At 42.6% G+C, this 17,539-nt stretch overlaps 1 protein-coding gene and 1 long non-coding RNA gene across 9 annotated transcripts in view; both read left to right on the top strand.

Moving 5' to 3' along the window:
- Positions 1-17,539, top strand: part of TMEM164 (transmembrane protein 164) — a 100,535-nt gene that overhangs the window by 57,748 nt on the left and 25,248 nt on the right. The window contains exons 2-3 of the mRNA XM_050965170.1: positions 7,306-7,355; positions 15,315-15,381. Of these exons, the coding sequence (XP_050821127.1) occupies positions 7,306-7,355; positions 15,315-15,381 (117 nt within the window). The remainder of the gene's footprint in view (positions 1-7,305; positions 7,356-15,314; positions 15,382-17,539) is intronic.
- LOC127056855 (uncharacterized) lies at positions 602-5,216 on the top strand. 8 transcript variants are annotated; one of them, XR_007775941.1, is made up of 3 exons: positions 602-1,390; positions 2,780-3,053; positions 4,481-5,216. It is a non-coding gene; the product is annotated as an uncharacterized LOC127056855 (long non-coding RNA). The 8 variants fall into 8 exon arrangements; XR_007775943.1 differs by having other exon boundaries at positions 2,793-3,053; XR_007775942.1 differs by having other exon boundaries at positions 2,797-3,053.

Here is a 17,539-nt window from a genome sequence, read left to right on the forward strand (position 1 = left end):
AAAAAACAAAAAACCTATTGTTAATTTAAATAAAAAAATCCAATTTTTTTTTTGCTCTTAAAAGTAATCATTTTTTACCCACCTTGCCCGCTGTTCCATTATCATTGCATTATCCTTGGTCTCAGGAAATGTATATACATTTACTGCTGCAGTTCATACCAGTGCTTTGGAAAGACAGTGGTCACTTTTAGACATGTCCGTGCCTTAGATAACTAACTTCAGTATTTGCCACCGCTTCCCTCAGTTCCCATTGGCCGGGAATGGTGAACCGCGGCCACTGGGAGCTGTGAGCGGCCATACCTTCGGACGCTCAGGTAAACAAAGCGTCTTGCTGCCTGTCAGGGGCTTACCCTGAACAAGCCGCGAACCAAGTTTGGGAACCCCCGACTTAGCACAACAGGGCCTTGCTGCCGATTGGAGCCCTGGCAGCTATCACAGTAGAAATAATTAATGACGATGTTGTTTTGCTCTTGTACAGCAACAGTATTTGAGGAGCTCTTGTAATGGAGAGCACTCGAGATGGACTGGACATCAGACTTGAGCACTTTGCACTTGGGGAAATGAAGTTTTAGATGTCACTTTTGCTGCTCAGATCTGTCTGCAGGTGGTGTTGTTGGTGTCACTAAGCATAACCCTACGTAACTCGGGAGGGTGGAAGGCCACAAGAGTATGGAGCCTTCCTGGTTTTAGGCCTCAGCAGACAAGAGTCCCTCCATGTTTGAACTTTAATCGACCTAAAAGGCCAGGTGTAACAGCCGTTATCAGTTGCAACAGTTCTAACTGGTCTAAAGCAGAAATAATGAGGCCTGTGCACCTTTAGCAGAAGGACAAGATAACTTGCAGAAGGAAAACTTACTAACGAGCTGCCACGGCCAAGATTACTTAATGCACCTGCGCTTACGTAATTGCTACAGGGGGAGGAAGGAGGAGGAGGGAGGGGAAACGGGGGATTGCTAGTCAGTGAGAAAAGTTCTCATGGATATAAAGGAACAGACTGCTTGTTTTAGGTGTGCTTGATCTGAGTCAATCTCCCTGCACCGCTTTGAGATCTCAAATAAACTTGGTTTGCTTCTCCACCCTGGTGTGTTTATTGGCGCGGCACACCAGGCGACGGACCCCCCCGCTGTTGCTTGGCCTCAGGCAGTTATCTGCCGGCAACAGTTCTTGGCGCCCAATGTGGGGCATTGAGGCTAAAATTAGCCTTGCCTGGATCCCTTCTGGTGGTCGACGGATTGCGGCGACGACCGACGCCCAGCGCGCACCGGTGACTTCACCGGGGGCCTCGGCGGAGACGCAGTTCGACTGACCCCAGAGGGCACAACGGTGCAACGCGCTCGAGTAGTGGAGAAGCAGTTGAGGGCGACGGTGAGGAACCGGTCCCTTGGATAAGGTAGGAACAGTCCAGTGGTCTGGATTTTTGCCTGTTATGACCTGGGGATGCCCAGTGTCACCCTAGGATATGGGGCAGGGACAGAGTACAGGCAGGGCACGGTGTACACCCTTAGAATGCATTCTAGCGAATTGGGAAGTGCTTGGATCAGATCCACTAACTAAAAGCAAACTAAAAAGTTCTGTATAGTAGACTGGCCTCAATATCAACTAGAGGACCAGAAAGGTGGCCACCGGAAGGATCACTTAATTATAACACGATCCTCCAATTACTCCTGTTTTGTCAGTAAATGGGTAGCTTCTGAAGCTGTTTGTATGGAGAGCTCTTGTAAAAATACCCCACTGTAGCTCCAGTTCTTCCCTCTGTCTGGCAGAGTGCAGGGATCCAAAAGCAGGTTAGGGATAGTGCAGGGACAAAGGAGGGACCTGTTTAGAAAGGGGAGACCCCATGTCCTAGTGCACTCTCTCCCTGTTGTAGCTAAAAAGCAAGATCAAATGCAGAATGGTACTGGGGGCCAGTGTGAATGACTGTTACCGGAAGACGCCCAGAGTACCCTGTGAAGCAAAAGCTCGTGACCAGGACTACTCTAACGCAAGCCTGGTAACTAGTGGATCTTTAGGAGGTCCAACCCATGGTGGGCTGACTTGGCCTGGCATCGTCCGGTGAGGAAGCTGCCTGGGTCTAGGAGTGTGTGTACCCATCTTCCCTTCCCCTTTCCTTTCTGTGTGGGCTACTGACAGTCTGATCATCTCACTGGATGCAATCAGAGTAAGCGGCGCCGTCTCCCAGAGACTAGACGACGCTCTTTGCTGAAGGGAGGTGTAGGAGGGTCATGGCCATCCTCGTTAGCCTCTCCTGTGTGAGTACCCTGTAGGGAAAAATCCTTAGTTTATGAGCCGCTAGCGCGGACAGGGCACCCTCCCTGTGTGTGTAAGTGGAAAATGGGTGGGGGACAGTCTAAACATTCCATCTCACCCCCTAAGGGTACCCCAGCATATTACATGTACGTACATTATAGTTCAACAACCTGCAGGTATTTAGAGAATTGGAATATTTACACCGTGAAAATCCATCTAAATAATGCCCACTAGAAGGTACTTCAATCTAGATAAGATCATACATCTAAGAGGAGCGTTTAATCACCAAAAAGCCCTGACACAGGGTGAGCAAATTTGTCTATTGAGGAAAGGAACGGGTTAATTTAAAAATCATCTTGGCCCAGGGATGGAAGGGGGGGATTGCTCTGCGTTCAGGGTCAGGAATCGGCGCGGACTGTGCTTGGTGCAGGGAGGGGCTGCTTTCGGCCCCAGCTGGCTGTGAAGGAAAAAATATAGACAGAGGCAAAGCAAAGGAAATACAAGTTACAGAATTGAGAATACATTTGCAAAGCTTAACTGTCCAGTAAGATCCAACAGTGTGCCTTTGTGACCCCGGAGCCGGTGTGGCTTGGTGACACTGAAGAAGCCGCAGGCAGCTGACCTGGACTGGAATCTCTGAAAGAGATGCTGCAGAAGATTCCAGGGTGCAAGAGAACAGCCCTCCAAAGAGCAGAAGCATGTTAGAAATTCTGGACAAGCTGTATACAGGATAATCTCCAGTCCACCTCTCCCCCCTTCTCTGAACATTATACACAGAAGTGGCCAGTCTGGACGTACGTGTGTGGGTATGAAAGGGGCTTGGGGCATTAATGTTTTCCTGAGTGATGAGGGAGCGTTCCCAACACTCTCCGTTGTTGTTTTATTATTTTATTAATGGGGCTTTAAAATACAGTTATATGGTGTGTTTTCTTTATCTTCCCCCAACGATCCTGTAGTGTCAGCCTGATCACCTGACACGAGGGATAGATTGGTAACAGAAATTTGTCACAGTTTGGTGAGCAATTAAGAAGGGGGGAGCCCTGCAGAATTTACACCATCTATTTGTTTTACCCTTGTTATTTTGTGTTTGCTTTGCTTGGTACTGTTGGTGTTATATGTTGAGAACTGCATGAGTAAAAGTGAGTCCTAATAGGATAAGAAAACGCTATCTGGTTCTGGTTCTGTTCTGTTTAACCGGTTACTGTTGTTTTTCTGCTCTGTTCATTTGGGCGTTAGGAGTGTGGGCAGAACTGAACCTCTTGTTCGTAATTCCTCGGAGTGGAAGCCATGTGTGCAAGAAAGTTCTGAGGTTGAATTGAGATCCTTCTGTCCCGTCCCCTGTAGCGGTCAGTGTATAGAAGTGGGAAAGTCTGGCCTAGACTGTAATTCCCTCTGCTCTCTGTGTAATTCTCTTTTCTGTTTAAGTGTCAAACAGATGAATGAGTCTCTGGGTAAACCCTCTAAGAATAGTCCTTTAAATTATATGTTAAGTAAATGGCCTTTGCCCAATGGGCCATGTGTTTTTGTCCAGGTGGCAAGCCTCATGAAGGAGGACTCGGGTAGTCTTGTGAGTAAGAATGTTTAAGGGAAGAGACCAGGAGGGGTGGGGGCTAGATGAGAAGCCCACCCTCCTAGCTAAACTGGTAGTGGAATAAGTTGGTGCCCATGGAAGGGACGGTTCAGCAAGAAAAGCAGGATCGGGCCCAGGCGGGCAGGCAACAGACAGAGAGATTGGAAAACAGGTTGGAAAACTTTAAGGGTGTAGTGGAAGGAAGGAGTCAGTAAGTGTAAGCATGGAGATTTCAAATACCCAGGACTTACTTGGAATGGTGATTTAAGTTGATAAAAGTGGCTGTTGGGAGACAAGCAAGTGATTTAAGGGAGAGTGAGAAGTTAACTCTGTAGTTGCTGAACGAAACAGCAGTTGAACTTTGTAAAAATGCTAAAGAAAAAAAAAGTTTTTGGTGTCTGTGAAATGTTTGTAAATAAATTCAGGAAAAGAAGTTATTGGATTGCAATCATTTGGTTTGGCTATGAACAATTTAGTTGAATTAGCTGAAGAATGTATACAGTGTTATGTAATTGAAAACCTGGGCTGCCTATGAAACAAATACAAGAAACTATGGGGTAATTCCTCTGTTTTGCCTGAAGCCAACAAGAGTATTTGTATATTTCAAGCGATGATTGTCTGCCCAGAAGGGGTGGGTAGACCTCTCTTTTTTTTGTCTTTCAGATAATCAGAGAAAACTGATGCCAGCTGAACAGCATTCAACGTACCATGCATTTACTGGCACAATAGGAATCATGTTTTGTGTTCTATGTTCTGTCCTGTGGTGTTTGTCTTGTGGCCGGAATTTTTGTGTTTAATATTTTTATAAAATAGTCTAGTTTAAAATCAAACAAAAAGATTAAATTAAAATGCAGATATTTGTTTTGTTCAACTTGGAATACAAAGTGTTTGGATAAATCAGGAGAATGTAATATACTAAAGTCTAATGCATTTCCTTAAGTAAAGAAAAGAAATTTCATTGGCCAAACTGTTAATTGCAAAAATTGTTGTTAAAATTTGCATACCAACAGTCTTTGAAAGCAAAGACATGAAAAGTTAACCCACTCCCCATATTGTACATGGGATCTTTTTGGCTACCTCAGATTTCTAGCCAGAGGGCTGGGGATGGTGAAAGGCTATTGGACTAGAGGTTGTATTGAGTGAACTCCTCAAAGTGGGTGTGCTTGTCCTGGCTTGTTGCTCCAAAGCACTGTAATAAGGTTATTTTAGCAAAAGGGTGTGTGTGGCATATATTAAATAATAAGACTAATGTACTGTATAATGACAATGTTTATGTCTTCATTGTTGGGAAGAAGGTGTATAAGTAAAAAGTGGAAGTTTCCTTTGCAGGTTAAAAGAAGCCAAGAAGGGAAGAAGGACAAAGAACAGAATGAATTAACTGAAAAAAAATAAAATAAAATAGCAAGCTCAGGCTATAGATAAGACACTGACTCCATTCAAGAACACTGCTCACAGTTAAGACTTGGCTAACAACCAGGAAAAGGAGGGCTTGAATTTGCCCACGCAGCTATGAGATTTGCAAAACATTGCCAGGCACTAATGAAATGTGTTAAGTTTCTTTTCTCACAGGTAAAGAAGCGCTACCCAAAGACCCTAGCAGCCCTACCACTCTTTGGAACCAGGAGACGGGATTGATGTAAAGGTCCACCGACGAAAGTCTGCTCTGGCTCCACCCTGGAAAGGCCCTTAAGTCCCGGTGACTACCACCGTCGCTGTAAAATGTCAAAGACTGACTGCATGGACCCAAGATTCTCACTGCAAAAAAGACCCCTCCACATCGGGAGAATTCTCCTACTGATGATTAGCCTATTTCACCTTCTAGCTCCACTGTGCCTTCTGGACAGTAGGGAAAAAGTACAAGGATGCTGCACCACGACTGTTTTGGGAAAGAAGAAGGAACACTCGCTCCACTGAAATTGCCAAAGTCCAGGAATTCCTGACTAGAAAGAACATTAAGAACTGACCCTGGTGAAGAAACAAAGAATTATACACTGGTGGGAGGACATTTGTGGGACCCATGTTTGGGAATGTGGTATTAATTGGATTTTGGGGTTTATTCTACAGGCTGCGCCCTGTGTCCTGGAGAGTGACTAATAATGTAACCCCCCTCCTATGCTATTAATGTCGATGCCTTTTGAAAGTACCTGAGAATAGTTAAATAACAGGTGTATTATAGTACTACACCAAGGAAAGATGGTATTGAATATCACTGAGGCTGGGAAGGCATTGCAGTGGGATCTAGTATGTTTAGGAATTCGGGATTTCCTGAATTACCAGATGATGGCCATTTGAAGTGATCTTGAGTACCAGACTTGGCCCACTGCCCTTACAGACGCATCAGAAATACCATCTGATCTGTGATCATGGAGACATACTTGGACACTTCCTGGGTGGAAGTGTGGCTTCCCAGGGCAGGATGTGCGCCCTTATAGGGGATGAATGCTGTACTTATGTCCCAGAAGACGCACAGGATATTAAAAAGTACATCCTGTCAGCCAAACAGGCTTTTAAACAGTGGAAGGCCCAGGAAAGGAAACCCACTATTTCTGATTCCCTCTGGGGCTGGTTACTTAACCTGGGAAAAATAGGGGAAGGCATTGTTCACCTCCTGCTCACTGGTGTGGTGTTGTGTATTGTTACTCTTCTCTTGCTTGCTTGCTGTAAAGCACTTCAGCTCCCTAGAGCTAAATCACATGTTATCCTTTAAATGTGAGAACACTCAGCCAAAAGTTTGTTGAGTATTCTCAAAGGAGGGAGTTGTTGGTGTCACTAAGCATAACCCTACGTAACTCGGGAGGGTGGAAGGCCACAAGAGTATGGAGCCTTCCTGGTTTTAGGCCTCAGCAGACAAGAGTCCCTCCATGTTTGAACTTTAATCGACCTAAAAGGCCAGGTGTAACAGCCGTTATCAGTTGCAACAGTTCTAACTGGTCTAAAGCAGAAATAATGAGGCCTGTGCACCTTTAGCAGAAGGACAAGATAACTTGCAGAAGGAAAACTTACTAACGAGCTGCCACGGCCAAGATTACTTAATGCACCTGCGCTTACGTAATTGCTACAGGGGGAGGAAGGAGGAGGAGGGAGGGGAAACGGGGGATTGCTAGTCAGTGAGAAAAGTTCTCATGGATATAAAGGAACAGACTGCTTGTTTTAGGTGTGCTTGATCTGAGTCAATCTCCCTGCACCGCTTTGAGATCTCAAATAAACTTGGTTTGCTTCTCCACCCTGGTGTGTTTATTGGCGCGGCACACCAGGCGACGGACCCCCCCGCTGTTGCTTGGCCTCAGGCAGTTATCTGCCGGCAACAGTGTGGAACCTTTAGCTTGCTAATGCTTTTAAACCCTTTCCTGGTACAAAGACCTACTGCAGCTGGAGCAGTCCATCCAGTTGGAAGTTATATGTGACATGTGGGAGAAGGAGAGAACTGTTGAAGAAGTTAATTTTAAAAAAATCATACCAATAACCAGCTTTTTTGTTTTATGTTTCAGATTTTTCTCCTCACCTGTCCCCCATGTCGTGGTGCAATGGTTCTGTTCAGGTAACATCCATTCTCTCTCTCACTGCTTTCCTATCTATTTGCATAATGTATATAGGTTGTAATGCTTTATGACCTCAGCCATGTTTTAAAATTTATATATCTAGGTTGTGTGTGTCATGTACTGTAGCCTGGAGCTGGCTGGAATGAAAAGTAGAAGACTGAAAGTGTACATTGACTTAAATCAGGGCTTGTTGCCATGCTTAAACTTGTTTCCGTATTTTGAGGGTTTTTGATCTCTCTAACAATAGGCAATGGCTCACCAAACTCAATGATGGATGCAGGTGTTCTTGCACTGATTAGATTCTGGGCTTGTGTAATCTACATCACATCTCTTATGCCCTTTGATTATCTCCCCCTACCATTTTTTAAAATGTATTAATTCCTCTGTCATTCTGCTGGCTTTATAGGATTAACACATTCTAAATGCCATAAAGATAGAGTTAAACATCAAATAGCTGCACCAAAATTCTTACCAGTTGCTCAAACAGGTTAACAAATATTTAAAGCTTTATTTCTTTAAAAAAAAATATTTAAAGCTTTATTTAAAAAAAAAACAACAACATGACTTACTGGTGCTAACTTGAAAGGTGATAACAGTACCTGAGGCAGTTTTTGCAGTAGCTCTCAGTTTCTAATAAGGAACTCAGTGTGACCCAGTGGATGCAGAGCTCTAGACTGGGCTTTGTGAGACCTATGTGCTAGTCCCAGCTTTGCCTCTGGTTTGATGAGTAACATGGGAATGTCATTTCAGTTCAGTTCACTGTGCCTAAGTTTCCCTATCTGTAAAATAATGTAAATTACCTCCATTTGTGAAGTGCTTCGAGATCTATGGATCAAAAGCACTGTATTTGAGCTATGAATTGTTGTTGTTACTTAAGATGGAAGCAGTAAGTTACCGAAATGCAAGACAATGACATTCTCGCAATGATTAACATCACCAAATTTAAATCCCAATAAGTATTGATCTCAAAGTCCAGGTGTGCAGAGTCCTGCCCCTATAAAATTCCTTCTTTTTTTTCAGAGGCGGGGCCTTTGTAATTTTTTATGTATTAGAGGAGTTCACCGTTGATTGGAACTCACTCTGCAGGGCAAGAGGAATTTGAATGGACTGGGATTCTGTGGGTGTGTCTACACTGCAATTAAAAACCCGTGACTGGCCTATGCCAGCTGACTCAGGCTTGTGTGGGCTATTTAATTACACAGTATAGACATCTATGTTTGGGCTGGAGCCTGGCCTCTAAGACCCTGCGAGATGGGAGGATCCCAGAGCTTGGACTGCTGCCTGAGTCTGAACATCTACACTGCAATTAAACAGCCCTGCGTCCTGAGCCTCATGAAGCTGAGTCAGCTGGTACAGGCCAGCCACAGGTATCTAACTGCAGTGTAGACATAACTTATAGCAGTTGAAAGGCAATGAACCTTATTCGTTGCTCCATGCAGCCAGCCTAATGAAGCCACAAAGATACCGTAAGAGATTCCTGGGAATTTCACAGGGGAGTCTACAGCAGGCATAGAGTTGCTGTGGCATTTCACACCTCCTTCTGAGGGAGGGAGCATGTTCAGAGCTGTATCTTGCTAAGGCAGCGGCCCATCTGTCCTGTGGGCAGCTGGGTGCAAATTAGAGAAACCAACAGGCTACTTTATCCTGTGCTAGGGGCCACGTCAACCTCTGGCAGCTCCAGCATAGGAAAAGTGAAAAGTCACTTTTGCTCCTCTCCTTCTCTGCCATTAGGGCCGAGCTCAGTTAGGACTGTGGGATTAATTTGGCTTCATGTTTTCTCTAGCATTGTATTTTTCAAAGTACAGATGGAGAGTGATGTAATGCCCATACTCTCAACTAACTGTTTTTATTGGGGGACGGCGGAGGAGGGGAGGAGAGTAATGGGAGGAATTATTTTTGCCTATTTTCTTCACTCAGTGGAATAATTTAACTCTTTAAAGGAAATCAGTGCCACTGCCATAGATAATGTCTCTTCAGAGGCTTTCTGATTTGTGCTGATTTTCTATTGCTACATGAAGAGAAAAATAAAACTTTCTCTTACCAGTGTCCGTAACTGTTACAAGCCTATTTTGAGTCTAATCTGGTGTGAGGTTACGCTATAAACTCATGGAGCACGACTTTGATATACATAAGGAGCTTGCAAGTATTCCTGTTGGATAACAATAATACTTAGCATTAGTGGTGTACAGTGCCTTCCATTGGAGGATCTCAAAGGACTACCTGCATTAATCTGAGCCAGGCTTGGCAAATATTCTCAAAGCTCTTTACAGAGCTGGGTAAATCACTTTCTCTTCATTTCACAGACGGTGAGACTGTGGCACAAGAGAGGCTAAGTGATTTACTGACGGTGGCATGGAGAGTTGGTGGGAGAGCCAGAGCTTTCAAAATGAAGTGGTAGTTCTTAGTCATCCTCCTTACTTGGGACGTTCCAGCACAATAGTGGGATAGTGGAAAGAGTTAATAAAGTGATTTTTCTGCCCAAACTATAAGCTTTTCTGTTTCTCAGCACCCAGTACTTGAGTACTGCTAATTATTGTGCAAGTGCCTGCCCAAAAGTGCTCACCGTGAGATTCATTGGACACTGTACTTTTAATAAATGGGAATAGGGTTTCTAAATGCTATATTGACTCTAAGGGAATCTTGTATGTGGATAACTTGCAGCAAATTCAAAAACAAAATGCAATCAGGAGAAGGAGGTGAATGAACACTGTATGGATTCTATTGTGTGGTCTTGGGTGTACCATATTAGGCAGAAGCTACAGCCTCTTGTTTCAGATATGCGAAATACATGTCCTCTGCCAACAATCAGCTCTATAACTGATGCCTGAGATTCTGTTTCCTCTTGCAATCTCCATCTTGATGTGTCCTGACCCCAGTAAAACCCTGCCTCCTGAGAGAGAGGAAAAATTAGAATTTTAATTTCACAGGTTGTGTGTCAGTTTGGAAGAAGTGGGGATTCTGGAAAATTAAGTGGTACAAGCAGAAGGAATTTTTAAAAGAGGAATGTGGGTAGTCTACTCTTTGGAGGGCTGTCTGTGCTCTAATGTCCAGATGTCAGGCTGCTTTATTGAATTTATGATTATCTTTTAATATTATAATAGAATCTGCGTACACTTGTGCACGATCTGTCTCTTTTCCTTTTGGCATATGAACATGTAGACTTTCTTAAGGGGACACTGGCTCTGGCTCTTGTATTGCTGAATACAGTGCAAAGTCTCATTTTAAAAAAACCTTTGATTTCCCCCCGTTTCAATCAAAACTTTTTTTCTTTTTAAAAATGAAAACCACCCTTTTTCCTGGGTCTGGTAATAGCTGTTCCTGCACCCTGATGTGCCTGGTATGGTGTGGTTTTTGAAATCACAGTAACTGATTTATGGAGCGCTTTGCAAAGACATTTTTATTTTAATTGAATATTGTCCCTACAGAGTCCAAAAGGAAAGAATATGTGCAATTAGATTATCCCTTACAATATGTCACTCAAGAGAACCTATAGTGATAAATGCAGTTTCTATGTTCTTTAGCCAAGGTTATTGGAACTGTTAGCATGAATTCTTGTGAAATTTCCATATTCGTTTGATTGATAAAATAGCATGTCTTTGAACCCTTGCTATATAAGCCTAAATCCTGCAGTTCTTACTCCTTGACTTCAACAGGAGTTCTGCCTGAGTAAGGATGGCAGGATATTGCCTGCAGAGATAAAAGGTAACGTGTTTATAATGAAGCGACTGGATATGTTAAAAGTGGACAGACCAAATAGCCCAGATAGGATTTTAAATGAGTTTGTCCAGGGGACTGTGTGACTTGAGATTTGTAAGGGGATACAAATCCTTGTACCCCATAGTCATTGTTTCTGCTCCAGCTCAGTTTGGGTAAGGACTGTAAAACCTCACTTTCTGATGGCTGTGGTGGCCTGTGTGAAGTGAAGTCTAAGTTTTCTTAGTCCAATTTAAGTATTTTGAAATGTAAGAACAATAAGTTATTGCATTTCCATGTGGCTTATTAGTGCATTAATTGACTACAGCCTCAATCTCCGTAGTACCTATATAAAACAATTGCTGAGAACACTTAGATGCTTTTAGTCAATGTGATAATGAGCAGAAATTCCAGCCTGTGTGTGGCAGCCCACCTTAGAGTAAAAATATAGTACTGGCTTCCAGATGACTGAAATTTTGTTTTGGTTTCCAATGATACATACGTTCCTACTATTTAAGCCACAGATGTGAGCTCAAAAATGATTCTACCTTTTGGTCATTCACCACCATGTCAGCTCTGGCTTGTATGAATGTCCTTATTTGAGAATCCGGGATTCTTCTTGTAATGAGATTTTAGCATTAGCATTTTCAGCAATGGGTCTTGCGGGCTTATCTCCTCTGCCCCTTTTTGCTCACAGATCGAGATAAGCTTGTTGGTGTGAAAGTTTGTCCTGTTCCTGAAATTTAATTATGTATGTTACAGTAGCACTTAGAGTTGCTCAACATAACTAGGTCCACACTGTGGTAGACTTATAGTGCAAACACAGTAAAGGACGGCCACCGTCTCCAAAAACTTACTATCTAAATAGCCAGGGCATGAGGGGTGATTGCGGTGAAGTGACCTGGCTCTGCCAATGATGCCTCAAGAGTATAACCAGGTCTCCTGAGTCCCATTCCAATGCCCTGTGCATTCAAAGAACTTTCTCATAAATTTGAGGTCAATATATCTTTCTGTTTAGTAACTTAACTGTTTGCTCAGAGGGAGAATGGCAAGAAATGGGCGAGGCAAGTAATGGCTTAGGAAAGAACGCTAACAGATAAAGTTTATGACTAAAACATCAACCGAGGAGCAAACCACAGAAATTGGATTCTCTTTCATGTGCTGGTTATAGCATCAGACTTACTCCATCTTGTGTCTTGTCTGTTGTACTCTAAAGCAGTGGTTCTCAAACTTTTGTACTGGTGACCCCTTTCACATACCAAGCCTCAGAGTGCAACCCCCCCTTATAAATGAAAAACTTTTTAAAATATATTTAACACCGTTATAAATGCTGGAGGCAAAGCGGAGTTGGGGGTGGAGGCTGGCAGCGCGCAACCCCCCCCCATATAATAACCTCACAAGCCCCTTAGGAGTCCCGACCCCCAGTTTGAGAACCCCTCCTCTAAAGTATGTTTTCATTTTTTTTGAAGCAGTCAGTGTCTTTTCTAAGGCAGTGTGTTTTAATATACAAGTGTTAGAGCTTGAAATCCCCTCCGCAAGTACCTAGAATGATACAAACAGGTGTTCCAGATATTGTACCAATTACTCCTTGTAGGTTAAAAAGACTGAAATTTAGGCTCTTTCTATCTTATTAGTGGCTGGCTTTTTATCGTAGGTATTTCAGTGACCCCTTATTACCATAATATTGGACAGTCTCTAATGCATTTATCCTCACAACAATCCTATGAGGAACTTTTATTTCCAATTTACAGAGGGGACCTGAGGCACAGAGACACTAAGTGACTTGCCCAGAAAATCTGTGGATGGAGCAGGGAATTGAATCCAGGATTCACGAATCCCAGGCTAACATCCTAACTACTAGTTCATCTTTCCCTGCATAGCTCATAACGAACACTGTGTTTTAAAGTGCTTAAACTTTCTTCTGTATTTGCCAGACAAGGATTGTTATGTCTCATTTTTGTTGTGTTTTAATACATGCTAAATAAGATAACTGTACATTTTAGTGTAGATGCTAGAAGCCAGTGGTTAAACATGACAAGGAACAGACACATAGCTTGGCACAAAGTTTGTATAGTGTCTACTCTAGAATTTAGTCAAGTTAATTAACAAGTGTTAAAACACAACTAAAAATTAAAGTTTAGATATAGCATGTGTGTCTACGCTGCATTTTAAAACCCTGGCAGCAAGTCTGAGTCTGGGTCTACAGGCTCAGGCTTGCAGGACACATGCTATTGCACAAAAACCAGCAGTGTAAACATTGCAGCTCAGGCTCTGAAGACCAGGGATGGGGGTGGGCTCATGCACAGGGGTGAACTAATCTCTAAATGTGGAATCAGGGAGGAATTTCCCCCCATGGTTCATTGACAGGATCTCTCTTGTAGCTGAACAAGGACCCTTTGCCTGGATTAGGTGGGCTTCTCTTACTTGGTGATCACTTCTGCAGTTTCCCGCAACAGACACTGGTGGACCTTCTATCCTTCCCATTTCTCTGTTAGCCAAGTTGCAGGGTTGCTTGCGAGTCCCATTTCTCCTGCTTCCTGTTCCTTCTCACGAAGTGCACCATTGCCCAAGAATCCTGGTATCCAGCCTAGGCAGCTACAGTGCTCTGCTCCACTTCAGACCTGTGGTTCCTGTTGTTTTCTTTGAAGAAATTTTGGGAGAGGAGAAAATAAACACAGACTCTGCATTCATTCTGGAACAGCAGAGATTACTCCTGTGAAAATAAACACAGACTCTGTTTGTCCAGGTGGGCTTGAATTCACTTGTAATTAAAACGGTCTAAAGATGTAGTGAATTTGTAAGCAAACATAAGTGACTTTCCAAAGGTTTATTGGGGCTTGGTTTTAACTTTATATTTCTGCATGACAGTCATCCCTTGATACTTAACTTTTGTTTCCATGCATAGGAATGTCAGATTGCCTCTTTGTAAATTTTGGATTGAGCTGGGATCCTGCATGACCGAGGAGAGCACACTGTGCTTTCAGTCAGCATTTGTATTCTCTTGAGTTTTAGTTGGATATACAAGAGGACTATTGAGGACTAAGCCTGGATGAACTGAGATTTTTGAGAGAACAGAACCATGTACTCCTTTTGTGAGTGAAATGCATACTAAGCTCAAGGATCTGCTCATTTTTCTATCAAAATACAATCTTACAGCAATGCATGCTTGGATTCAGAGGAATGTGCTGGCTGTGTTAGCCTTTTTGCCACTAGCTTGCCCATTTCAGCATGTTAATATCATGATTACCAGGTAGGGATGAGTTGTTAGGCATGGCTCCCCTTGCAGCTCACATCCTGCAGGGTTCAGGATGCACAAACAATTGAACTGCTGGTGTAGCTCCTTGGTTTTTGTCTTGGGATTGGAGAACAGGGAAAAATAACTTGCAAATAAAATGTTCCCCAAATGATGGGGAAAATGTATTTCACAAATACCATTCAACCCTTTGTAGAGTGGAACAGCAGAGATTACTCCTGTGAATAATTATTTTGGGGAGGGGGAAATGCAATCATTTATAACTAGTGTTACTCTGAACAGATTCTTTGGCCAGTTCTACTCACCATATGGAGCTTTATATGCACTGTATCTCTTCTGTAATGCAGACTTACACAGGACTGATTCTACTTATTATGTGAGATGAGATGGTAGTTTAAGGTGAGATCAGTTATAGGAAATACAGCATGTTAATAGTGTTTTCTTATATGTCCCCTTCTCAAGATTTGCCTTGTTGGCTTGAATGCAGAATGCATGAATCTTTCTTATATTTTAAACTGAGATGCCACTCATAAAAACAGTGCTGCTGTTTAAATTTCTGAAGCCTTAATTTGACATCATGCATTTTTTATTGTTGAGTAGGAATAAAGGCATTAAGTGAAATACCTATTTTAAGCCCCCAAATAAAAACCCTCCAGCAGCCCCTGGCATGACCATATTACAGACCAGCAGTCCAAACCATTTAGGAATCCAAAGCTCATTATAGAAAGCATTCTTACTATAGGAAATTATTTAAACGTTTATTTATTAGGGAGGTTTTATCTGGTTTATGACAGTTAACAGTGGGTTTTAGCCCACGAAAGCTTATGCTCAAATAAATTGTTAGTCTCTAAGGTGCCACAAGGACTCCTAATGGCTTTATGCAAATTCAAGCCAACAGAGCTTTTGCTACTTTATGGAAAATCATTCTGCAGTACATACAATATTTTGAAAGTACACCTTTGATACTTAATTTTCAGGCCGTGAAAATAACATTGCCCCTCTTTCTTCTAAGGTTACAGATGCATATGTTAAATGGGGCCCTCTTGGCATTGCTGTTTCCTGTGGTTAATACACGCCTGGTGAGTAAACCATGCCTTGTTTTCTCCTCTGACTTTTTATTCTGTAGTCCTGGAGTTTACTTTTATGTCCATTTTCTAAAATGCTGTTTCCCTGGAAAGAGGTTTGACCTTTGCAACAAGCTCAAAGTAATACGGAGATTTCTTGAGCATCTCTTAAGCAGTTACCAAACTCTGCAGATATGGCACAGCACCCAACCTCCCAAATGCAATGGAAAGTTTGACCTTTTGTAGTTCCTCACTGCTTGTAAATTGATGATCACAGAAAGCTCCTTTAATCCCATAGCTTTGTTTGTACAGGGATTTCCTCCCTGCAAAGCCAGTTGTGTGCACACTATTTGCATAATGAATTTGTGTATACTATAGTTGTATTCATAGCTTTGTATTTTGCCATGTTATCTGAGATATTGAAAGTGCCAGCCTGAGAGAGTCTCTCACAGAATGGATGGAAATTGTCCTGTTCCCGAGAGCTCTTGCTGAAACACAAAAATAGCATGTTTAAGTGGTTTGTTTTTCAAAGAATTGGAACACAGAACTTGCCATATTCACTCAGATGATGGGTCTATCAAGTTGGATGTCCTGTCTTCAGCAGTGGCTAATGTCTTACTGCACTTGGAACCTTGTGGCAAAGCTGCCTGTTGTAAGTAGGGATTCTTTCCTGATTGCTGCCATAAACAGGTGGCCCTCTAAATCACTACACATTTTTGTTCTGAAATGTTTGTTTTTAATTGAATTTGCGCAAGAGAGCTGCATTGTATTGTTCTAACACGGATAGTAGGCTCTATATGTAGTTCTAGAGTATGCCTCAAACTACAAAAACTTGTTGCACTAGCGTGGTTCTACAGACATACACCCAAAGAGAGGAATTCACATTGAAGGGGAAAACAAATATGAACTGAAACAAAATCTACCCTTTTATGTGCTGTTTTGCAGCAAATTGAGACAGGTAATAAATAGCTCCCTGAACTGTGACATGGAGGGGTAGGATACAACATGACGAGTTAGATTTGAGGCCTGATACTACACTCCCTTACACTTAGGTCATCTTGTTTTTACTAGAAAAAATGTGTATTCTTAACTTGACACAAAATCCTAGTGAAGGCAGGATAGTCTGTACTTTGCACACAAATTAGAAGGTAAAGTTAAGGCTTTGGCTCTCCTTTATTCTTTATCTCAACGTACTAACAGATGTGAGAATGCAAACTGTCTTGTCTTTGCTAGGCTTTTACCTCATGTTTATTAACTCAGCTTAGCAAAATTGAGTTAACTCTCATTTTTTTCTAGTGAGAGTAGAGCCCTAGTGTCATCTCCATGGCACCTGTTCTGATTCAGGAATGTTCTGTGCTCACTCTACACAGGTGTCAGTGATCATTCAAGGTGCAAGGCCATGCAGAATCAGGTACAGAGTGCCCACCTGGAATCTCTTCTCTCTGAAATTACTTGCTTGTGTGGGTTCATATCAAACACTAACATCACATCAGAGGCGAGCCCTATTAGTCTGGGTCTGTAAAAGCAGCAAAGAGTCCTGTGGCCCCGTATAGACTAACAGACGTATTGGAGCATAAGCTTTCGTGGGTGAATCCAACGAAGTGGGTATTCGCCCATGAAAGCCCATGCTTTAATACATCTGTTAGTCTGTAAGGTGCCACAGGAGGACTCTTTGCTGCACTAACATCACAGGGAGTTAATGTGATGGCATTCGCAGTGTCAGCCAGATGGAAGCAAACTGTTTATTCAGGCAATCAGTTCTATCCTGGTCTTTCAACCAAGGGGAAGGGGTCATAGCTTTCAAAAGATACTTCACAGTGGAGAAGGCCCAGAAAGGGCTTTCAAGATGCTGTGAGGGCTAGACATAAATGGTTATATTTTCAGCTTGAGGCATGGACACATATTTGGGCATGCCTAATCTATGATGTGCATGAACATGTGGCCAGCTGGGCCTGTTACGCTTGTAAATGCATAGAATGGGCATGTAACAGAGTATTTATATGCATAAATTAGGCATAGCAGTTGTATGCACCCTGTGTCTTGATCCAGAGTTTTCAAATCTGGCACAAACTTAGATGCTCAGAAGGAAGTGATAGCTTAATTTATTGGGGTCTGGAATAAGAATAATTAATTAATTAATTTTCCAACTCTAAACTGTTTGTAAATGTTGTTG

The sequence above is a fragment of the Gopherus flavomarginatus genome, chromosome 8 (genome assembly GCF_025201925.1).
Source record: "Gopherus flavomarginatus isolate rGopFla2 chromosome 8, rGopFla2.mat.asm, whole genome shotgun sequence".
Classification (NCBI taxonomy): Eukaryota; Metazoa; Chordata; order Testudines; family Testudinidae; genus Gopherus; species Gopherus flavomarginatus.